The 25,746-nt window shown below is 41.5% G+C and overlaps 1 protein-coding gene across 1 annotated transcript in view; it reads right to left on the bottom strand.

Annotated features, from left to right (window-relative positions):
• LOC143322919 (Na(+)/H(+) exchange regulatory cofactor NHE-RF3-like) overlaps positions 1 to 25,483 on the bottom strand; it is a 42,029-nt gene extending 16,546 nt beyond the window's left edge. The window contains exons 1-5 of the mRNA XM_076734361.1: positions 25,268 to 25,483; positions 24,077 to 24,138; positions 23,760 to 23,971; positions 5,115 to 5,186; positions 3,073 to 3,202 (exon numbers count right to left, since the gene is read on the bottom strand). Coding sequence (XP_076590476.1) covers positions 3,073 to 3,202; positions 5,115 to 5,186; positions 23,760 to 23,971; positions 24,077 to 24,138; positions 25,268 to 25,281 — 490 coding nt within the window. The 5' untranslated portion in view covers positions 25,282 to 25,483. The remainder of the gene's footprint in view (positions 1 to 3,072; positions 3,203 to 5,114; positions 5,187 to 23,759; positions 23,972 to 24,076; positions 24,139 to 25,267) is intronic.
• Positions 25,484 to 25,746: the final 263 nt, after the last annotated feature.

Raw genomic sequence — 25,746 nt, 5'->3', positions numbered from 1 at the left:
TATTTAACAGCTTAAGCAGAGAAGAAAGGATTCTACTTACTGTGCTGGTTCACTGTGCATCCTGTTTGTAGGCTGGTAATGGCAGATATTGCAATGCATGCGCTCTGGAGAGAGCATATGATTAGTCAATGCTAAGGAACATGGTCGTGGCAGATGTCACACCAGGCGTGTCAAGACCAAAAATTCTGACATGCTAGGCTTTTCATCAGGGTGATGTGGGGCATCATAGATGCTGCACAATGGGTTGTTTATTATGTCAAACTACACGGACGTAGATACTGATTGTCATTCACGATCGGCCACAACACTGGTCCCAAATTGAGCTAGATTTGTGTTGTCATATAGTTAACACATAAAGCTAGTTTCTGTACAGTTTATAATTATGCATGCTATGACATGTTATGAAGTTGTTTATGGTTATAAGATAAGATGAGATAAGACTTCATTTATCCTTCATAGAGGAAATTTGGGTGTGACAGGCAGAAGCAGTAGTAACAGACATATAAAAACACATAGAAAGGAATAAAATACAAAATAGAAAATTTAAAAAATCAAAACTCTGTATAGATACGTTCTATACAAGGGAGTACAGTGTTTTTACTATTGCACATTGGTTAAAACAAATATGTAGCCATATATGGAAGAAAAATAAATATAAATAATATAAATATGTATCTGCATAGACTTGATACAAGATTAATGTAATGTAAGAAAAATGTAATATTGCACTAGATATTGCATGAGATGAAACATAGAATCACACACCAGTGCAACAGTGCAGAGCAGTAAGCACGTTAAACACAGTGCTGCATTAGACAAAATTAGAGTTGAACAGTCTTGGTTAGAGTTGTTGTCTTGGTAAATGTAAAGTTGTCAAGACATTGCTGCATCCAGTGTGTAAAAAAAAAATGCTACCGCACGTCTTTCATCCCAACAGCTGTCAATTCAATTCCAGCATCATGTAATGCAGCACTGTGTTGATGCTGTTGTTTTTCCCCTAATTCTACATCATAAACCTACAGTTATTTTTTTTTATTTTTTATTTTTTTTGCACTTCTGTTATCTATGCTAATATATGCTGACTTTATCCATTACATCTGGTGCAATACCATTACATCATGTGCAATTATTTGTTATATATTTTTTTCAACTGTGCACTTTTTTTCAACGTATTGTAAATATACATACACTCGTGCAATTCAATGTTTTTTTAATGCAACAGTATTTCTCAAGTACTATCTCAACATATGATATTGGTAGTTTCTCTCATAAGAATATTGGCAATAGTATTTTTATTAATTTTATTTATCTATTTTACATAATGTTCATACACATAGTGACCTCTTTATTCTGTCCTTTATGCTATTTATCTTGACCCTTCTGTGCCACTGTTTTTGCTGTTTTTTTTTCTTTTTTAATACTTGCTGGCTGAAACAACTTAATTTCCCAGGTGTGGATGATAAGGCCTTATCTTATCTTACCTTATCTCATCTTAACTAATTTAATGTCAAGTTGTTATAATGAAGACATCTCCAACAATGTCAACTTAGAAATTCTGTAATTGATCAGATGACACTTAATGACAACAGTCATAAACATAAAGGCTTCATGTTTATGATAAATGTCATGTCATGGTTCTTGACAGTGTCTTAAGCACACCCCTTCAAATAAAGAGTTACCAATAAACGTTTAGGCTACCTACTAATGTGATTTAGTAGCAACAAAGTGTCTGTGTAGGAGTGGAAAAATTCATCCAGTGATTCTACTGTACATTACAAGGTTCCTCTAATAACCATTCATTTTGGGAAATAGTACTGTTTTCTGTCCGAGAATGAGATGAGATAATAGGGTAACAATTTTGATATAGACCACATCTGTAGTCCCTTATGAGGGCATTCATCATTAATTTTAATATATTCATAATATTATATGACCATACTCATAAACACACATAATTCTTTCTGAGCATTATATCAGCAGCCATGAAAAATTATAGATGTGACTTATAATGAATTATAGCTTCAAGTGTCTTGTGGATGCTCTTGAGTTACAGTTATGAACAAGAGCTTGACTGTTTGGGTTTATAATACATTATGACTACCTAAACACATCTCAGCAATCAGCTGTAGTAAGGTCTAATAATGTGCTACAATAGTCCTTGTAGTATTACAAGTTATCCTTGTTTGTGATAAGTAAAGCGAAGTACATATTGATGCATCTTTAGTAAAGCATGCCTCATCAGAATGTTTAATTGTTGGTGGTAAGTTAAGTATAATGCATTTTCATGCACATGACTCCCAGTCCCCCCAAATTTTTTTTAATGTTATGTTGTGAATTCTTCACATTCAAAGACATTTGTGTTAAGGGAACTTTTTTTTTTTTTTTTTTTTTTTTTTTTTGTTAAATTAAGGGCTTCTTTTGGTAAATTCAGACCAATTTAGTAATGCTTTGGTCTATGATTGGTACTTGTGTTATTACAGTATATCACTTAAATTACTATTAATATAATTACACTAAAACCTTTCATTTTCCAGTGTACCATAACTTTACATTGTGCTTGGTATGAAAACCTTAAATGATATAAAAACGTCAAAAACTAGTTTGCATGTATATTAAACATTTGATCCATACTGATCTAAGTTTTGTACATTGGAGACTAAAGCAACATATGAAAGTCTCACCATGCTTGGGCCTTATTGTCACTGAAAAAAATCTAAGTTAGGATAGGATCCTCCAAGTATCTTAAATCAATTTCTAAAAAGAAAGAAAAAAGATATCTGCTCTCAGAGAGGAGCTGGCTCACATCACTCATTTAAAGTAGCTGGCTCATTAAGCCAATTCATTCATGAATGACACATCATTAGTGTTAGATAAGATAAGATAAGATAAGATAAGATAAGATATATACAGTATAATGATCATGTAGCACACTTAACTAAAACTGCGGACAGTTGTATCATTGTATCATTGGCTTTCTTGTGAACTACTTAAAGCTCTGTGTGTATTGTCTTCAGAGCAGCTGCAAATGAGTAGTTAACACCCTATCAAACAATGACAGCAGTGTGTTGGTACCTTGTGCTGAGATGGCCATCCCCAGGCCATGCTCTGGGTGTCTGCTGATGTGACATAGTTTGGGTCTGGACCAGTGGGCACCTTTGGAGGCCTTGGCCAGCGTCTGCATGTCCACACCAATAGACATTGCCTGGAGAAGAGAGACACCAGCAGGATTCGACTCATGGAAGAATGAATCAGAGGAACAGCATTCTGCAGAATAGCTCACAGAAGTCAGATTTAGGTATTTGACTTGTCAATCAATTTAATGAAAGTTACAACAAACAACAATAATTTCCTTGTGAAATCAGAAAAGGGCTCTAAAATTGCTGGACACTGGAAAGGTTGTTTACTAGCAGTGAAAATGCTGTCAACATTGCAATGTTCAATATCCAACCTGAGGAAACACCTACAGATAAGTCACATAAAATTAAGTATGTTCACTCTACCATGTTATTTATGTGTGTTCAAGATGTAATTTAGACCAATATTTGTTTGATGCCTGTCCAGTAGGTAACATATTTATGTTTAATTGCCATTCATGACAAATTAATTGATAGGTAGCTAATAGATGCCTTTTACACCCCAATTTATGAACCCTTTGATAGAAAATCTGAACTAACTTAAGTCCTCCTTTAGCCTATGTGAGATTTAACAACACTCTTTAACTTAGTTCAGATTCAGTTAGCACTGATGTGAAGTTTACACTGCCTGGTTTAAATTTATGTTTTTAGGACTTTTCAGCTTTATTTCCCAGCTTAAAATATTTGTTAGAAACATAATCAAAAAGTAATCAAATGGAATAAGTTACCTTACTTTGATGAAATAATTAAAATAGTCAAATTACTTATTACATTTTAACAGGGTAAATAGTAATCCAAAACCATTACATTTCAAAAATTTCCCAACACTGAGTGTCATGTGGCATACGAACACACTGGTGTTCCACTGTCACATACCCCACCATTAATGTCTGATGATTCTTACTGACATACTGTATGCCTCTGGTGTGTGTCATATAAAAACAGTATGCCACTCTGTCTTCCACTGATTGCTGACATTTTCTTTTACCAGCAGGTAGCCTACTATGTCAAAACAATTGCGCATGCTATAACGTTATACAGTACCTAAATATAACCAACACTCAAAATTATAGCTACATATTAGTTCACAAAAAGCACCACTAAGCAAATGGTAAGTAGTGCAAAAACATAAAATAAACAATAAACAATGTATGCAAAACATTATTTGGCAATAAACAATATATTACAATGAAACCTAGTGTGCAGGTATGATAGAGGTTGATAGAAACAGATAGCGACATATTGTGTGTCCAGCCTGTTGAACAACATTTTACTTCTAATGCTATCTAAATAACAATGGGCATTCATTCAGAATGTATTTTCAATGTAAGAAGTTCTCTTTGTCAGTGTAACAGCAAGGTTATGATGTTAAGCATAATATTACCACAGCTGCCACATATGTCAATCAATATTTGCGAGGAGAACAGCAGCAAATTACCAATAATGAGCATGTCTACACAGACAGCATTTCAGTCATTCCATCTCGCGTCACATCTGATGAAAGCGGTATACCTCTACTCAATAATCCACAGGCTGTTACAATGGCTCATTCAAGTGAATGCAACCTGATGCAAATCTTTATGATTTGAATCTTTTTCTTTACATTTTATGCATGTAACTGCAGTGGTTGTGTGTTGGGCATGGGTGACCTGCACTCAGTACTGTGCCTGAACGCATCCTGTGATGGAGCTCTGAAGCTCCTGCTGCTTTACTAATGTGCTGCTCACACTACACCTCCTCTGTGGACAGCATGCTAGAATCAACATTATGTTACTAGAACAAGACAGGCACATCAACAGCAACAGCCGATGATCATGGCTGCATTCATTGACATATTCCAGTGTCAGTGCCCTGAAAATCTAACTGAGCCAACATTAAGGATATTGGTTTCACCTGTGCCTGTCTTGTTATGACAAACATCCTATTTACAATGAAAGTGATAGGAAAGATTGTAATGTCAAATGAATCCTAACACAGTACCTGTTCATACTCTTCTCTCCTCATCACCAGCACAAACAGGTATAAGCCGCATGACCGGATTTTTCTCACCACCTGTCAAGTAATTACAGAGAGACACAAATGATTCAGTAATTAAGTTCTATTTCATTTTGATCACTTCTTGCCCTATTCTTTTAATATGTAGGTCCACCCCAAACTACAAAAACAATCTGTCCTTTACTTTTATCTCTCATCGGTCATAAGGATTAAGCCTAGAATAACATAAAGAGAGAAGGGTACATTCAAACCAAAACCATTAGATCAGTCCAGTCTGTTTATATTTACATGAATCCCTCTCCTCTTCCTGCAAGTGCTATCAAAGTGCCAACCCATGTCTAAATTGAGTATTTCCAGTAGGTGGGAACACTTCTGACACAGTCAATCTCCTATTGTGTACTGTATGTGTGAAAGGGCAAGGACTGACAATGTCAGGCGTTTATATGAGAAAAAGGCTCAGAAGGAATTATGTTGCCTATTTTTAGCTCTGCAGCTGCCTGGCTCTTCTATTTCATCCTCCCTGTCTTGTGTGTTGCTCTGTTCTGCTCTGTTAATATATTTAGTTATATTTTTAACAATTACTAGTATTCTATGTTTATGTGAGGATCCGCTAGATCTGTTTGTTCCTAGTGTTCTCTGTTTCCCTTTTCCCTGGTGTTATGTGTCCGTCTGTCTGTTCCCCTGTCTGTCTCAGCTGGGTGTTTCCCTGCAGGCAGCTGACTCCGCCTCTCAGGCAGCGCACCTGGACCACTGATTAGAGCTCAGGTATTTAAGGGAGAGGCTGAGCGAGAGTGGTCGCTGGATTATCCTGATCTCTCCCGTGAGTTATCCAGAACCGAACCCAGTGAGTACCACTCTTGCCTGGTTGCTATCTCCATTTTTTGCTGGTGGTTTTTTCCCTTGCCTCACCTGTGCTTTGTCTGTTCACAGTGCCTACCAGCCACGTTCAGCCTTTACCCAGCCTCAGCCTCCCACGTGGAGAAATTGTTTGTTCCACTCATCAAGTGGGCCTTTTGTTTCTCCCTCCACTCCTTATGAGTGCACCTTTTGTTTTTTCTCTCCACTCCTTGTGAGTGTGTTTTTTGTTATCTTTATTGTTATTAAATTTGGTTTGTTTTTCCTGCTCTTGTCTCCAGGGAGGTATTCCAGGTAGGAGGTTCAACAAACTCTGAGTCTATCGCTGAACTCTGAGTTGACTTACTCTGAGATGGGAAACTCTGAGTATCCGGTTCCAGAACAGCTGATCTGAGTTAGTTCAATCAACTCTGAGTGTGTTCACCTTGAGTTGCACGCGTGCAAAACCACTATAAAAAAGCCATCATCAATGGAGCCCCAATTCCACGAGTTACCATGACAACTGACAAAAAAAAGATCAAGTTATTTTACCCCCGATGGAGCTGGAGGTCTTATTGCAGGCCTATGGGGAGTATGAGCACATATTTCGGCGTAAATGTATCACCGCTGCAGCAGCAAAGGAGAGAGAAACGGCATAGGAGGAAAATGCTACCCGAGTCACACGTAAGTTTGAATGTACTATTCCATTGACTTAACATTTAACCGTACTTAAAATCTTAGCATACAGTTATGAATATTGATAGGAATAAAATCTGATTTTCATTTAGGTGCAATCCAACAGGTAAGGCATATTTTGCTAGGCTATGATTGTACCTCACTTTGATTTTAATTTGATTTTTTTCAATTGACTTAGGCTATTAAACAAAGTAAATATTAATGAAGTGGCTAAAACCCTAACAAAATGTTGTTTTAACATGTCATCTCACTCAAGACCCCACTGAGTAGATTAACACTTGATACAATGTTTACACATTTTTATTTTATACATATTGAAGTCATTTAAAATGTGATGATGTGTACACGAACACTCAATAAAATACTAATTTAAAAGAGAATTACATTTGAGTTCTGCTCAGCCAACAGAAAGAAGGCAGAGGCCCGAAAAACAGGTGGAGGTGGAGGACCACCTGACAGAGGTTGAGGAGCTGGCCCTCAGCCAAAACGGTGACTGATGGTGGCTGAAGGCATCCCCGGGGGAAGCTCATCTGAGCCTGTCACCCCCAAGGACACAAGTGCCTACATCAGATGCAAATATACACTTGTGTCTTTTTAAAAAATAAAACTTATATATAAAACTATATATATAATATAAGCTAAACTTGTACTTCGATACAAAGAGTCGAAATACAAGTATAGCAAGGCGGTGAAAGAGGCTAAATGGCTGTACTCTGAGGAGCTCCAACACCAGTTCTCAGCTAACGACTCTGCGTCTGTCTGGAAAGGGCTCAGGCAGATCACTAACTATAAGCCTAAAGCCCCCCACTCCATCAACGATCAACGCCTAGCCAACGACCCGAACCAGTTCTACTGTCGCTTTGAAAGACAAAGGGACAGTCCAGCAACCATCCCCCACGACACCTCTGAACAGCTCCAGCTCCAGTCACCTCCACCAATGCCCACCTTAAACGTTTCCTGTCTGACAGGAAACAGTGCGTGAAGCTGGGGAAACATGTCTCCGATGCAAAGACCATCAGCACCGGATCCCCCCAGGGCTGCTTTCTTTCTCCTCTGCTCTTCTCCCTGTACACAAACAGCTGCACCTCCAGTCACCAGTCTTTCAAGTTCCTGAAGTTTGCGGATGACAGCACCCTCATCGGACTCATCTCTGATGGTGACGAGTCCGCACAGGTGGGAGGTTGACCATCTGGTGACCTGGTGCAATCAGAACAACCCGGAGCTCAACGCTCTAAAGACAGTGGAGATGGTTGTGGACAACAGGAAGAACTCAGCCTCACCTGCCCCCATCACCCTCTGTGACTCCACTATTGACACTGTGGAGTCTTTCCGCTTCCTGGGAACTATCATCTCCCAGGACCTCAAGTGGGAGCCGAACATCAGCTCCCTCATCAGGAAAGCACAGCAGAGGATGTACTTCCTATGGCAGCTGAAGAAATTCAGCCTGCCAAAGACAATGATGGTGCACTTCTACACAGCCATTATTGAGTCCATCCTCACCTCCTCCATCACTGTCTGGTACGCTGCTGCCACCACCAAGGACAAGGGCAGACTGCAGCGTGTCATTCGGTCTGCAGAGAAGGTGATTGGCTGCAATCTCCCATCTCTTCAGGACCTGTACGCCTCCAGGACCCTGAGGCATGCAGAAAAGATTGTGGCTGATCCCTCTCACTCCGGACACAAACTGTTTAAGTCACTCCCCTCTGGCAGGAGGCTGCGGTCCATCAGGACCAAAACCTCATGCCACAAGAACAGTTTTTTCCCGTCTGCTGTCAGCCTTACCAACAAGGCCCGGAACCCCCCCCGACACTCTTCACATTCCACCTCGGACTCATTCTGTCACATTAACGCTCAACTTGGTCTTCTTTCTGAAAAACAGACTGTGTTTCCGGAAAATAGCAAACAACAAAAAAGACTTGTGTATATATATTTTAATTGTTATATTTTATGCTCTTATTTTAGTAGATGTGTCATGCACCAATTTCACCAGAAAAAATTCCTTGTATGTGTAAAAGTGTACTTGGCAATAAAGCTTTTTCTGATTGATTCTGGTAAAATAGGGTTAGGATGAAATATGTTAATGGTTGGAACTATATTACAAATCCTAACTAATCCTCATAAATTATACCATTTGATGAAAAGCGGTAGCGTTTGAACAGATATTCCTCTGGAAATGACAGGAAATCTTATCTGGGTTGGAAGATTCTCTCGCGACGTAAAACATTTTGAATCATTTGGTCTTCGATATCAATCGGATTGGGAGTGAATAGGCAATCGATGTCTAACAGCTTTCTTCATGTGGGAGGAGACAGGTAGAAACTCAGGGTTTCTTAAAGTAAACCTGCCAGCGAGCAGGTTGTGTTCACAGAGTCTGTTATGATGGTGACTGACTCAGAGTTTCAGTTACCTCTCTTTCTGGAATGGAAAACTCAGAGTTTCCCTGATCTCAGGCTTAACTTACTCTGAGTTTTCACATAACCAACTTTCTGGAATACCCCCCTTGATCTGTACATTGAGTCCAGTAACTGCTAAATTTGGGGCCTAGTCTAACAGTTTATATACTTAGTTATATACTGAGTTATATTTTAAGAAGTGCTGTTATTCTATGTTTATATACGTAGTTATATTTTTTAAGAGCATTCTTTTATTTTCATTCTCATCCTTATGCTTCTTTATTGTATGTTTTATGTTTATGTGTATGCTTAACCTGGTGCTGCAACATAAGAATTTCCCAAATTTGGATCAATAAAGTAAAGTGGAAGACTAAGTCTAAGTTCTTTCACCTGTTTATCGATGATAGACTTGCTGCCCATGTGTGAGGTTGCCAGACCCTCCTATTCATCAGAGCATCTATGGTAAAACATAGTCCTTAAAATGCACCCTGTTTGTGCTCACGGCTGGTGATCTTTGCAGTGGTTTGCAGCACCAAAGCACTCACACTCAATGCAAGATGCTGCTGTGTTAGGTGGCCGCCTGTTGCAGTAGCTAGGTCATTTTTGTTTGTTTTTTGTTCGTTCAGTATGTTTTTTTCTGTTCTTTTTAATTCTATCTCTTAACTGTGCTTTTGGTAACTGTACTGCAATATTTGCAGTTGTTTGCAGTGCAGTTTTACAACTTTTTTGTTTTTTTGCACTCTTTGTAACAGAGGGCTGTACAGAGAGGAGTGGGAGCATTGTCTACACACATGTGTTGTGTGCATTGTGTAAACCCACGCTGTCGCCTGCAGACTGTCCACTCCGGTGATCATCATGGGGAATGTGAGGTCCTTGGCAAATAAGACAACAAGCTTGTTGCACTGGTCAGGACACAGTAAGGGAGGAGGGATTGTGCTGTTTGTAAATGAGAAGTTATGTAATCCCGGACATGTAACCGTTAAGGAAAGTTTCTATAGCCCGGACATTGAGCTGCTAGCTGTGGAGATGCATCTTTATTTTTTGCCTCGGGAGTTCATGTCCACCATCATGATCACTATTTACATCGCTTTGAAGGCTGACAGGGAAGCAGTGCGTGATGTCATCCACTCCACCGTAGCGGAGCTACAAATGCAGCAACCAAACGCTTCTCTAGTCATTACTGGGGACTTTAATCACAATACTTTGGACAAAACTCTACCAGCATTCCACCAATTTATTAACTGCCCCACCAGAGGCAACACCACACTGGACCTACTATATGCTAATACAAAGGATGCATACAGTGTCACAGCCCTTCCCCCCCTCGACAGAGCTGATCACAGCTTGGTGTTTAACACCTCAGTATGTCCCTCTTGTCCAGAGGCAGCCTCCCTCAACTCCCCCTGGTGATCTCTCCCTTGGACTCAACTCCCACATCCCCCACCATCCCCCACAGCACCCCCTCCACTGGCACAATCCCCTGCCTGACTGCATGCCAGGTAAGAAGACAGCTGTAGTTGCTGCACCTGGGCAAGGCTGCTGGCCCTGATGGCATTAGTTTCAGAGTCCTGAGGACTTGTGCCAGCCAGCTGATCCTGAGACACCTCTTCAACCTAAGCCTGAGTCTGCAGAGAATCCCGGTGCTGTGGTAGACGTCCTGTATGGTTCCTGTTCCGAAGAAGAAGACTCTATCTGGCCCTTACATCACTCATGATAAAGGTGCTGGAGAGGCTGGTCCTGGCCCACCTCCAGCAGCAGGTGAACTCATCACTGGACCCTCTACAGTTTGCCTACCAACCCCATTTGGGTGTGGACGATGCCATCATACACCTGCTGCAGCGTGCTCACTCCCACCCGGATTGCAGCAGCAGCACTGTGAAGATCACTGTCTTTGATTTCTCCTGTGCATTTAATACCATTCAGCCACTGCTCCTGGGTGAGAAGCTGCATGTGATGGGAGTCAACGTGCCCACAATCTCCTGGATTACTGACTACCTGACAAATAGACCACAGTTTGTTCGACTGGGCAATGTTCTGTCTGAGACCATGGAAAGTAGCACCACAGTGGACTGTTTGTCTCCTTTTCTCTTCACTTTGTATGCCTCAGACTTCCAGCACAACTCCTCACTGTGCCCTACAGAAGGTCTCGGACGACTCAACAATGGTGGGGTGTATAAAGGATGGACGAGAGGAGGAATACAGAGCAATGGTGGATGATTTTGTGCAGTGGTCTGGTAGAAATCACCTGCTGTTTAACGTGGCTAAGACCAAGGAACTGGTGATTGATTTCAGAAGGAACAGGGCGACCACAAAACCACTGTGCATTCTTGGGGACAATGTCACAGTGGTGGAGGATTACAAATACCTGAACCTCGACAAAAGACTGAACTTGAAAACTAACATCAAAGCTGTTTACAAGAAGGGGATAAGCAGACTCTATTTCCTGAGGAGGCTCAGATCATTCAATGTGTGCAGCAAGATGTCAGAGATCTTCTACCAGTCTGTTGTTGCCAGTGCACTCTTCTTTGCTGCAGTATGCTGGGGGAGCAGTATCGGAGCCGGCGACACCAATAGACTGAAAAAACTGATCAGGAAGGCTGGCTCCATTATTGGCTGCAAGTTAGACACCGTTGAGGAGGTGGTGGAGAGGAGGACACTGAGGGCCTGATTTACTAAAACTTTGCATGCGTAAAAACGTGCGCAAAAGCGACTGCACGCACAAAGAGATGATGATGCTGATCTACCAACCGGGCGCACCCAGGATTGCGTCTGTCAATCCGGCAAAATAACACGCACTACTCGTTTTGCGCTTCTGCCTTCATGAATATGCAATATAGGCGTGCCAGCCAGAACGCGCAAAAATATTGGGCGGAGTAGATGCAAATAGAATCATTTTGCGCACGCAATGTGATTTACCAAACCTGAAACGAATTGCGCTGATTATTTTTGCGTCCATATTTAGCACGTTTGAACGTCATGTCTTAGGCTACCTGGCACAGCCGTGCGCACAGATAGCTGTGGTCATTGTTGCGAGGAGGCGGCGTAGGCAGGACAGGCAATGGAGAGAACGCATCTTTTCTGATCGTGTCACTCTTTTTGGAATGCTCGGTTATCCGGCGATGCCATTTTGGAGCTTCTCCGTGAAGTAGGAGCTGATTTGGATCCAGTCACAAGGAGGAGTCCCCACGGCATTAACCTTCTCATAGATTGCCCCCCATATTGCGTTCCTGCTTGTGATGGTCAAATTCCTTTGCTGTAACTCAGCAATGTGCTTGTTTGACTCCTGTACCAGCACCTCCAATTCCATGGGTTCGAATTTGCACGCGCAAAAACTCACGCAAAATCCTCATTTAAATAGGGAGGGCTCAACTACTTTTGCACCTGTAGTCAATTGCGCTGTTAATCTTAGTAAATCAGCCGCAAGCCCCAAACAGGCAGCGCGCGCAATCTATCCATGTGCGCACACAATTTAGCGCTCTTTATTTGGGATCTTAGTAAATCAGGCCCTGAGACTGTTATCCATCATGGATAACATTGAACGTCCTCTTGACCACCTCCTCCTGACAACATTCCTGGTCGTGTGCTTAAGGACTGTGCAGAGGAGCTCACAGATGTCCTCACAGACATCTTCAGCACCTCCCTGAGCCAAGCTGTTGTCCCCACCTGCTTCAAGAGTACCACCATCGTCCCTGTTCCAAAGAAGACTTCTCCATCCTGCTTCAACAACTACCGCCCTGTGGCCCTGACCCTCATCATCATGAAATATTTCGAGCAGTTATTCATGCACCACATCAAATCTGTCCTCCCTCCCTCCCAGGACCCCTACCAATTTGCATATCGGGCCAACCGGTTCACTGATGATGCAATCTCCACTCAGCTCTCACCCACCTGGACAATAAGGACTTATACGTGAGGATGCTGTTCTCAGACTTTAGTTCAACTTTCAACATAATCATCCCCCAGCACCTAATACAGAAAATGGACTGTCTAGGACTAAACACCTCACTCTGCAACTGGTTGTTGGACTTCCTGACCGGAAGACCACAGACAGTCCAGGTCAGCACAACACATCCAGCACCATCATGCTGAACACAGGGACCCCCTCTTCATCAAATTTGCGGACTATGCTACTGTGGTCATCAATAACAACAATGAGCCAAACTACAGGGACGAGGTGAGCCAACTGGCTGCATGGTGCAAAGACAACAATTTCTCTCTGTGGAGAAGACGAAGGAGATTGTTGTCCACTTCCGGAGAGCCTCCACCTAGCACTCCCCACTGACCATCAACGGTGCTGCTGTGGAGAGAGTGAGCAACACCAAGTTCCTGGGTGTGCACCTCACTGTGGACCTCTCCTGGAGCAGCAACACCTCTTCACTGGCCAGGAAAGCTCAGCAGTGCCTCTACTTCCTCCGCAGACTGAAAAGGAGAAGCTCTCCCAGCTGAGCGTGCCTGACTCCACTTGCAGGTGGATTACAGACTTCCTGTCTGACAGGAAACAGTGCGTGAAGCTGGGGAAACATGTCTCCGATGCAAAGACCATCAGCACCGGATCCCCCCAGGGCTGCTTTCTTTCTCCTCTGCTCTTCTCCCTGTACACAAACAGCTGCACCTCCAGTCACCAGTCTTTCAAGTTCCTGAAGTTTGCGGACGACAGCACCCTCATCGGACTCATCTCTGATGGTGACGAGTCCGCACAGGTGGGTGGTTGACCATCTGGTGACCTGGTGCAACCAGAACAACCTGGAGCTCAACGCTCTAAAGACAGTGGAGATGGTTGTGGACAACAGGAAGAACTCAGCCTCACCTGCCCCCATCACCCTCTGGTACACTGCCGCCACCGCCAAGGACAAGGGCAGACTGCTGCGTGTCATTCGGTCTGCAGAGAAGGTGATTGGCTGCAATCTCCCATCTCTCCAGGACCTGTACACCTCCAGGACCCTGAGGCGTGCAGAAAAGACTGTGGCTGATCCCTCCCACCTCGGACACAAACTCTTTGAGACACTCCCCTCTGGCAGGAGGCTGCGGTCCATCAGGACCAAAACCTCACGCCACAAGAACAGTTTTTTCTCGTCTGCTGTCAGCCTTATCAACAAGGCCCGGAACCCCCCCGACACTCTTCACACTCCACCTCTGCCTCATCTTGTCACATTGACATAGACACAACTCTATGCATTACATTAACGCTCAGCTTGGACTTCTCTCTGAAAAAACAGACTGTGTTTCTGGAAAAAAAACAACCAAACAAACAAAAACAGACTTGTGTATATATATTTATATTGTTATATTTTGTACTCTTATTTTTAGTCGATATGTCATACACCAACTTCACCACAACAAATTCCTCGTGTGTGTAAAATCATACTTGGCAATAAAGCTTTTTCTGATTCTGATTCTGATTCGGATTCTGAAAAGAGCCAGAGCACCAGTCCCCATCATGCACACCTTCTACTGTGGAACCACCATAAGCATCCTGACCAGCTGCATCACTGTGTGGTACGACGGTTGCACTGTATCCTGCCGGAAGACCCTGCAGCACATAGTAAGAGCAGCTGAGAGGATCATCGGGGCCCCCCTCCCCTCCCTCCAGGACATTTACAGCACACGCCTGGCCCGCAAAGCACTCAGCATTGTGGATGACTCCACCCATCCCTCCCACTGCCTCTTCAGCCTCCTGCCCTCTGGGAGGAGAGTGAGGAGCTGACGGGCCAGAACCAGCAGATTGAGAGACAGCTTCATTCACCAGGCCATCAGGATGCTGAACTCCCTCCCAGCTCTTCTCCCCCTTCCTTCTCTGCCCGCTGCCCCCGCAAACTCTGGACACTGTTAATGTCCTGTACATATAGCAGCATTGACAATAAAGTGGACTTGACTTGACTTGACTTCTCCAATAGACTGCTGCAGCTCCGCTGTCACAAGCATCGCTTCAGGAAATCATTCCTGCCACGAGCCATCACGCTGTACAACAATAATTTAAACAGTTAATCTCTCCCAACCTTACGAATCTCAATATTTCAATGTTATATATTATTTGCACAACTGCGATATTGCACATACTGTTTATTGTTTATTTATCATCTGCAACTTGCACATATTTTTTCTGGTATATAGTTTGTAGCTCTGGCGTGCTCTCTCTCTTAAGAAATGCTGTTAATACTTCTTCATATGCTTAGTTATATTGTATTTTTTATTATATTATTATAATATTACATAATATGTGTTATATATTATAATACCTATTATATAACTATGTATTTAGTTATACTTTGTTATATTTTTAACAATTGCTATTATTCTATGTTTATATGCTTAGTTATATTTTTTTGAGAACATTCTTTTTCTCTTAGTTTTTATTCTCATCCTTACTCTATTGTATATATTTTATGTTTATGTGTATGTTTAAACTGGTGCTGCAACAAAAGCATTTCCCAAATTGGGATCAATAAAGTAAAAGTCTAAGTCTCAGTCTACAGAAGGAGGAGAGGGAGAAGGGCCGGAGAACAGGTGAAACTGAGATGGAATGAGAAAATGGCACTGATTATTTCCGGTGAGCCTTGGTTTAATATATGTCCATTTCCTTTGAGGAATGACTTCCCCTTGTACATGGTTGGTAATGTCGGATTCTCTTTTCTCCAGCTTGTATTTCTGCACACTGCTGGTGAGCCAATGACACTCTCCACAGTGAGTGGAATATACATGTGAGATGTAGAGAGTCCCTGTGATCTGCACGCATGCTGGGATTTCCCTGCTGAAAGCCAGGACTCTACACATGGGTGTAGCAGCCGCGGGGTACATGGGGGACATGTCCCCTGCACTTCCCGTATCTGTGCCCTCCGCCCCCCGCACTTTTTACAGCCATTACAACCACTTCATTTTTAACATGTTGAAATGCGTTTTTCCGAGCCGCCTTTAAACGCATCATGAGTAGACTGAGCTAAAAGGCAGCAAACAAACACCGCTGCCATGTGTCATCAGAGACAGAGGTTGTGCTTCATTCAAACATGTTCAGCAGACCAACCAATGCTGTAACCAATGCTGTTACATGTAGATAATGTTTAGCTAAAACAAAGACATTCTATGTTGTATATTATTGTCTAGGCTAAAAGACGACATGTCAATTTAGTTAGCTAAGCTAGCTAGTTATAAACCCACTCCTCCTTGATTTCTGCACAGAACATGTGCTCACTATTGTTTTGCACATATTTTTTAATCTTTATACAATAGAAAGAGCAGTGTGAGGGAGGAAAAAAGTGGGCCAGAGGCCAGCAGCAGGGGTGGACATGGAGGGTCTTCACAGCAGATGAGGAGAAATTATAACTTAAGTTGTTATAATGTCTGTAATGTTAAAACTGGCTGAGAGAAATATCGATACCAAAAAAAGGATTTTGACGTTAAATTCTACTACTACTGTATTCCTAATTCTATTTCAAAATGTCACTTTCCACATATTTTTTAATCTTTATTGCCGCAATAGAAAGAGCAGGGTAAGAGAGGAGACAGTGGACCGGAGGCCAATAGGGATGATTATGCAGGGTCACAGAAAACAGATGAACAGAAGAAAAGAATAACACTCGCTGAGAAAAAATATCAATAGCATAAAACTGACTTTGTGATTAATTTCCTCGCCACTACTATTCTTAATTCTATTTATACATTTTGTTTTGCACGTTTATTATCTATATTATTGCAGGAGAAATTGTAGGAGAAATTATATCTGGCTAAGGAAATGTATATAGGATAAAAATGACTCTAAGATTAGCATTTCCACTGCTATTCAGAACTAGTTTCATTTATACTAAATGTTTTTTTTTCTGTGTTGCAATAAGCAGCACAGGGAGAAGGTCATGTGTCAGGGGAGAGACCAGGCTGCAGCACTGACAGGCAGGGAGAAGTTTCAGACAGAGATACAGCAGAGGATGGATCTTCTGTGGCCAATTTAAAACCACATCAGCCAGATCCTAAGACCACTGTGTCTCAGAGATTGTCAGACAAAACTCTATGATTTCAGAGACAATGGTATCAGGACTTCCCTTGGCTTCATTTCATCCCAGGTGTTGAAGGAGCATTGTGCTTTTACTATCGCAAAGCATTTGAAAAGAAAACATCACAGCTTGCAAAAAACACAGAGAATACATTCATTTCCACTGGTTTTAAAAACTGGAAGGAGGGCTGCGAAAGGTTTGCATTACAGGCTCGATCAGAATGTCACAAAATAGCCTTAACAACGCAAATCTATGAGACTAGATCAGTGGATGTGCAACTGTCTAATGTACAGGCATCACAGCAAGAGGAGGCACAAACCTGTCTGTTAAAAATAGTCTGTGCTGTGCAGTTCTTGGTAAGGCAGGGTCTAGCTCTAAGAGGGCATAATGACAGTGAAGAAAATTTTGCACAGCTATTGAAATACAAATCTGAGGATGAGTTCCTGAATGGACTGTACATGTCCCCAAGTTGAAAACGAGATCCTGAATTTATTGAGCCACTCAATAATTCGTGAAATTGGAGATAACATCAGGTCACTTCCGCAACTGCAGTTTTCTGTGATTATGGATGGAATACAAGATGTGTCAGGAAAGGAGCAGGAGGCAGTATGTGTGAGATATGTTGATCATGATCTGATAGTTCATGAGGAATTTGTTGCCATGTATGAAGTGTCTGTGACCACAGGAGAAAACCTTGCAAAGGTTACTATGGATGTACTGCCCTGTCTGAATTTGTCAATCACTGGGTTGAGAGGGCAAGCCTATGAAGGTGCGGCAAACATGGCAGGGATATATTCAGGAGCACAGGCCATTATCAAGAAGCATCAACCTCTGGCTCCTTATGTACATTGCGGGGCCCATTGTGTGAACCTAATCACACAACATGCCTGCACAGTCTCTTCTGTTGTTTGTGACTCTTTGCAGTGAGCTCAAATTGGGAATTGGGAATTCTGTTTGGCCAGTCAATGAAAACGAAGTCCTTTTTCCAGGATATTGCAAAAGCAGAGAGTGGGCCTGCCCAGTCTATCAGGCCCTTGTGTCCCATGAGGTCGACTGTACGTACAGGTGCCATTCGTTCACTACTTAACCAGTATCAGCCTGCATTACTTGCTTTAGAGGAAATGGCATCTGGTAAGTCAGATTCAGCCAGCAGGGCAAATGGTTTGCTTGAAAGATTACAAAAGGGCAATGTAGTTCTTGGTCTTCTGCTTGCCTTGGAGGTTACAGAGGAATTGGAGTGCCTCAATAAGTCTCTTCAGAGTTGTTCACAGACAGTTGATGGTATGCTTGCTGCGGTCATTTGCATCAAAGAGAGCATAGCTGAAAAAAGAACACCTGAGAGATTTCAAAGTATCTACAACAAAGCATCACAAATATGTGGAAAAAACTCAACCTGTCTCCAATTGAAATGCATTGGGTCCGAAACCCCCCCAAATGCCTGGCTGGCAAGGCTGTTGCCCATGTACCTCCTTCCTCAGTTGACTACTTCAGAACAGAATTTTTCAAGGTTCTGGACACTGTGAGTTTTAAATTCACAGAACGTCTTGAAAATGAAGGGCTGCTGATGATCAGGAAACTTGAAAAAGTACTCTTGACAGTAGTGACAGATGATGATGTTTTGCTGCAATACTCAGAAGTGTACAGACCTTCTCTTCAAGTGCAATTAGCATTGTTCAAGTTCAAGTATGACTTTCAGTCAAGCAGTGAGGCTGCTACCATTCTGCAAGGAATGTTGCCAGAGGTCAGGGGTCTCTTTGAACAAGTAGAAATACTTGTGCGGTTGCTTCTAACTATGCCTGCCTCCTCTGCTGAGGCTGAAAGAAGCTTCAGTGGTCTTCGGAGGTTAAAAACTTGGCTCCGAAGCACAATGACACATTCTCGGCTCAACAGTGTTGCTGTGTGTCATATCCACAAAAATAAATTGGACAAACTAAATAGGAGACAAATTGCTCAGCAACTCATTGCGGCTAATGAGAGGCGCAGAATCACGTTTTGGTGCTTCACTTAGGTGAGAGGCACAGCTACATATACTGTATATACATGTTGCAGGAGGCTTCCTTATTCCTACATGATAGAGGATATATTGGCCTATCACAGATAAATATGTATATTTCATTCGTTTTTTCATTAATATAGGTCGAGCCCCCTCACAAATATTAACATCACAGTTACATAACTGTAGATGATCATCAACAAAGAGTCTTAGTTACTTTTTACTTAATACAACTGTTATTTTATTTTGATTATATTATTGTTTCTGCTTGGGTCTAAAAGAAATCTAGAACTGATGATATTATTTTGTAATATAGTTAATCAGGAGAGCCTGTAGCCTTTGATTCCCTTAGTTCAAAAGGGATATACTGACACGGATGTTTAAAGATGTAGTTTATATGTAATTAGGGCCACGAGGTGAAGCCTCGAGCCCTATTGTTATCCTGCGTGTTTTTTCTTTTTCCTCTTCCGTGTCAAATTTCGATTCGCTACTAGTCCTACAGCTTTGAGAGGACCCAGGCGAATTCTATATCAAAACGTGCGTCTTGATCGGTGTGCTATTACTTTTCTTGAGAAAATACCATTTTTTTCATGACGTAAGTCGTGAAAAACTGCGAAAAATTTCCCATAAGGAATGAATGGGAGGAGGTCAAAAAACTAACAAATCATTGGACTTTTTCTACTGCCTACTGCTCCGGCATACTTTCACCTAGAGACTCCATTTAAACTTTAAACTGTAGACACAAGTCTTGTGTATTATTCCATGTTTTGATAGGTCATATAGTTTTTGATCAATCACTGTTCAATGACCATGATCGTTTTTGGAGAAATTTTGAGATTATAATTGGTGTGTATTGCATGGAATGTTCGTGTTTATGCCTGGTTTATGCTTCTGTGTCGCGGCGACGCCGTACCTACGGCGTACACCCGACGCCGTCACTGAGCATTCATAGTTCTGCGTCGAGGGAATGCATTGCTCTGCAATTCACCACCAAGCCGCTAGGGGGGTGTGGCTGTGTCTTTGTATGGTTTCGGGGGGCTCTTGTCGGATTCCTTGGTTTTCTTCTGGTCAGAGGCAACAGTGGTGACAGAATTCGAATTAGCAGCCTCTAAGTGCATCCATGTCTGTCTCTGCTCCTCATTGACACCACTACAAAGATTTTCTGAGAGAAGCAGAACTGACCCCTGTTTTAAACTCACAAGTGTCTGCAAAATATTTTGTGTAGAAACACCAAAAGCACACCAAAGCGTTCAGGAAGTCTTTACAGCGATGATGGTCTGTGTTTTTTTCTGATAGGAGCTACTGTTCTCTCAGGATAAGCCCAAATGTGAGAGCAGTGCAGAGGCAGAAAATGGCTCTTTTTCTCTGCTTTTCTGTCTGCCCCTGTCTGTCTGCCTGGGGGGCCCCTATCGTCAATGGCAACCAGCTCAAGTTGCCGTGACAACCTCTGAGCCTCAGTACTTCTCTGAGCACTCCTCTCCCACACACCCAAACACACATATGAAGCTTCGTGTGATTACAGATACACACACACACAGACACACACAAATGCCAACACACGTAACCAGGGTTAAAATCCTCAAATGTGGCCCAGTAGACCTCTATAGCATTTACAAGGATCTCATGCAGTGTTGTCTGTGGTGTTTACTAACACAAATACAAACACACACAGCTGAGATGTGTGTGTTTGAGTGCAGCAATGTGAAGCACTGAACACTTAACTACCAATAGCTGAATACATATTCTGTGTGTTTTATTGTTATTAAGGATACAGTGCTTCGCGATGAACACTGGCAGGGCTTTGTGATGATGCACTGCAGTGCTATGGAGGTCAGTGTTCTGTCTTTAGTACTGGACACTGACCTCTATAGCACTAGCCACACACCCCAGCGTTTGCGCACTGTATAATTTCCCGACGGGGGGGAATTTTCTAGTTAATTAATTTTGCACTCTGTCATAGTTGATAGAAGAAATGATAAAATAGCTAAATCTTAATGTTGATATGTTTATTGTTGTGTCAGGAATGGTGTTTTACAGAACTTTTGGTGTTCAGTGTTCTCATTTGGCATTTAATTATCTGGCTACTCACCCTGTAGATGCCCCAGGGTCATTCTATGTCAACTCAATCAGAGTTTGGCAACTTTAGATTTTAGATTTTGACTTTGATAGTAAAAATTTTTAAATTTTTCAAAGAACTAAAGTCGGTTCCCTGGTGCTGTGCTGTTTGTGGTTATGTAGTTCTTTAGCTGCTAAGGAGAGGTGCAATTGAATGCAAGAGGATGATAAATCACTGAATCGACCTCTGAACAATTTGCCCCCCAATGGTGCTACTAAATGCTGGGTCCATGGCAAACAAGTTGTTTCTTCTTAATGATCTTGTCATGTTTAAGAAATTCAATTTTCTGTTTCTGACTGAAACCTAGCAGAAGAATACAGAACATGCCCTGCTAATAGAGCTGTGCCTGAATGATTGCACTTTCATCAGTTTGACCAGATCTGTAGTGTTCAGGAGCCACTTCGTATGTTGATTGGTGAGTGCCGGGTTGTTTTTTCTTCTGTGCTACAAATGATCACACATTTTTAACCGAATTAAGTGACTTTTTTTTTTTTTTTTTTTTTTACCTCAATCCTTAACCTGTATCATTGCCAGTAATTTTAACATTCAGGTTGATGATATTTCAGTTCTTGGCAAACGTTTTGTTTTTTCAACATCACAGTGTCTTTTAATCAACGTAAATTCAACGTGTCAGACCCTACGTACAATAGAGCGCATGCTCTGGATCTTGTTATTTTGTTGTTTGATTCTTTATTTTCTGACATTTTTTTAATTACATAACACAATTGTATTTTATTGAATTTGTCTTTTAATCTAGCTTTCTTTCCCTCAAACATATCATTAGCTTTCGCACCCTTACCGCTTTTAAGCCGTTCGCCTTTAACCGCCTGTAAGTCTGTTGTACACAGTTATCTTGACTCCTTTGTGCAATCTTTCGGATATTGCACAATGTCATCAGAGTCTTCTAACCTTTGTAACTTCTCTCCAGCTGGCACTCCCTGAGCAGACAACATTTAAGGCACTTTCAGTTAGAATTTAGTTCTCTGCACTATAAAGCCCATTGAATGTTCTCACTTTCTGTTTGTTAATTTACTGGAAATTCAGGTTTTTCTGTTTACATTCCAAAATTGGAAATTATAAAATGCCTAGATATGGTGCATGCACAATGTGAGGTTCAGTGTCAGATTCTGCAAAATATAGTTGCCTGTTTATGTGTTTCAAGTCTGTTCAGATCAGATTTGCCTATCACACACCCTACAATAACTTTTGGACATTGGACATAACTCAACTTCATCAGCAATCTCAGGCTCATTACAGAGATAGTCAAGACAGCTCTGCCAGATGGAAGTGCTTGAAGATGGCAGAAAGACTGAAAACAAAGCTGGGGGAGAGGAAGGCTAAGGGCTAAGCTCAAGCTAACTTCTCATCTGCTATCTCTACCCAGCATTTTTCACACCACTGTACGGTCAACAAGACTGCAACATCATGATTTTTACAGAGACATGGCTCAACAGCAGCAATTGAGCTAACAGGATGCTAAATCCTTGGGGGGACTATGAACATACAAAACTTGGTGCAGAGAAGCTGCTATAATTAAGAGTGCTAACTCTGCTCACTTAGAATATTTCACTGTGTAGACCTTTCTATCTGCTCAGAGAGTTTACACCTGCTGTTCTGAAAGAGGGGGTACACTCTGCACTACAACACTGGTTTGAATACACAGATCGGAGTATGTTTGCAGCCATGGATATTGATTTATGGCTAACATCAATAGTGTCGTCACCATCTAATGGACTATAGGACCAGCAGACTCAGGAACAGCCTTTTCCCCCTAGCTGTCACCTTACTGAGCTGTGCACCACAGTGATAGCTAGCATGGGACTTGGCAAGGATAGGCAAGTATTAGAATGGACACTGTGGAAACTCTAGGAAACAATAAACTAAGAAACACCTTCTCATGGAATGCAGTAGTTAAATGGAATTAAGACCAAGGTTATGCTGAATTATCTCACCTGGACACCATGAAGATTGTGAAAGCAGTCCTTAAATTTATCACTGTGACAGGATAATAGACATAAATACACCCACTCCAAACTGCAGGCTAATCCTGACCTGTGAGAGGCAGCAATGTGCTGTAAGGCATGTGGTCTGTTGGAAATCCAGGGTTTTTCAATGGATCCAGCTCATCCAACAACATTTGGTTAATAGAAGTTCAATATAACCAACAAATAAATTTTAATTTAATGTATTAATGAATTAGTGAATTCAGTGGTGACTATATGCATTCCATTTTTTTTTTAACCAGAAATTACTCTCTGGTTAGCAGGTAAGCATGCTATGCCTAAATATGCTCCCTGTGCTACCATAACTTAGCCACAGAGGCCTGGGCTATACAACCGTATTATTCAATTCAGATCTCAATACAGATCTACTATGCCAGCAGGATGGATTAAATAATAGAACAGGAGAAACGAGAATGTGTGTGGCCAGTGTCCAACCTACCTAATAACACTTTTCCAAGTTGTACTCTGTATTCTCTCATATCATCAAGAATATCATTATCATAGAAATACCCTGAAATTTGACGATTTTATTTTAGGGCTATATTACCCACACTCACTGGCCCCTGGACAGAAGATTGGCAGACTGGTTATTTATTAACTTCTGGACACTAACCCTGTTGAAGTCCATGTTTTCCACATATTCTTCGTTGACTTCCAGCACTCGGTCTCCGTCTCTGAGCCCACTGTGCTCTGCAGGACTCCACGGCTCCACATTTCTGATCTCAAAACCCCAACTCCGCTGGTCCTTCCGCAGGTAGAAGCCAAAACTCTGTCCCTCCAGACGCTTTAGCTGGCACAGTCTGGGGACTGGGCTCAGATCAGGCTCTGCATACATGGTTAAGTAAAAAATCATTAACAGTGTGGGGACACTGTGAAATTTGGAATGTTTGGAAAGATTGTATATGTAAAAGCATGGATATCAAACCTCACCAGGATCGTCAGTGATGACTAGAGCTGGATTATCAATCCCTTCCTTTGGATTGAAGGTAAAACTGGCATAAAGAAAAATTAAAAACAGACAGAGTCAGTATGACAGTGTTGCACAGCATGGAAACCTAGAAGAAAGTAGGCGAAGAAGTAGAAAATGTCTGTCTAAAGGACCAGACCAATGTTTTGGAAGTTGTATTTCATTCTAATGCCCTGGTCCTCAGTGCTGACCCTGTCAAAGTCTGCTGTGCTGCACGAGATAAATTTAGCATTCATTTTATAAACAGGCACCCAGAGGTCTACATTCATTTCATTATATCATCTTCCAGGTACCTGAGTAATGTCTCAAAGGTTTCTTGGTGATGAATATTACCCTTACAATATGCCTCCCACTGGAAATTTATTGTATTTGTATAGCACTTTCTACACTGACGACTACTCAAAGCACTTTTTACAACACGAGTCTGCATTCAGCCATTCGCAGACACATGCGTATGGCAGCTAAGCCACCTGCTCATTATGAGCGTTACCCATTCAAACACACTCACACCCTGATGCGGTTCAGTATATGATACTTTGCCTGAAACCACTGGTTGTAAGCTGCTGAAACAATGGTCATTGGTCATGTTGTCAAAAACAAACCAGTAAGCCCTGTGTCACTATGATTTTATGGAATGTAATTTAGTGCAATGTATGCATCAACTGTTAATTTGTCATAAACATAATCTTCCTGTAATCTTAACCGATACACAGTTGTACCAATGGAAACTCTTAACAGAACAGCGTGTGAATTATAGTATCAGAAACATTGTTCCTGGAAAGGCTGTTCCTCTTTAATTTTGTCAACGTCATGTTTCACTGTTGCAAGCAGCACAAACTAAACTCCAGCCATTGTGTTGCGGAGGAGACAGAAATCTCAGAGACAGATAACTCAAAACCCAAACAAATCAAACCAAAACAATATACATGGATTTAAGTTAAAAAAAAAAAAAGTTTTTTTTTTTTAATCATTTGTTTGAACAAAACCTACCACTACTAATTGTCTGAAATATTTTAGAAACTGGGTTTAATGTACAATATTTAAGATTTGTAAGGAATGGTCTGTAGCCCAGGTATAGTTCTTTCAAGAGCATCAGATTTCTGTACATTTGAGAGGTATTAGTGCAAAGACAATCGGTCTATAGCTGAACTTACCGTGAAAATTCCATTGCATCCTGGCAGCCTGTGGGAGTGACAGTAACACCATGAGATACTTTTCTATAGCCACAGATAGCTGTTCTCTTGCTATGCCATCATCACACGGACTCAGACACCTTGAGGTAAGCTCAAGTAGTGTTTAGTCCTTGGCCTTTATTCCAAATATATGATCAATTAATGAATGACAACAACAACAACAACAACAACATTAAGAAGAATGATGATGATAATGATGATGATACGACTACTACTACTACTACTACTGATACTACTACTACTACTACTACTACTACTACTACTACTAATAATAATAATAATACTAGAGACATGCTGACCAAAAATAAGGAACCAGCACTGCCTATGATTGGCTGCTGCCTCTGGCCTCTTATTTTATTCATAGGGCCAAGCTGAGCAGCTCAAAGTCACACTCATGGTAGTTCATTAAGATGTGCTCAGAGAATGAAAGTTACTAAATG

This window comes from Chaetodon auriga, chromosome 7, assembly GCF_051107435.1.
Source record: "Chaetodon auriga isolate fChaAug3 chromosome 7, fChaAug3.hap1, whole genome shotgun sequence".
NCBI lineage: Eukaryota > Metazoa > Chordata > Actinopteri > Chaetodontiformes > Chaetodontidae > Chaetodon > Chaetodon auriga.
The sequence above is the reverse complement of the archived record's forward strand: the minus strand, read 5'-3'. Positions and strand labels throughout refer to the sequence as shown.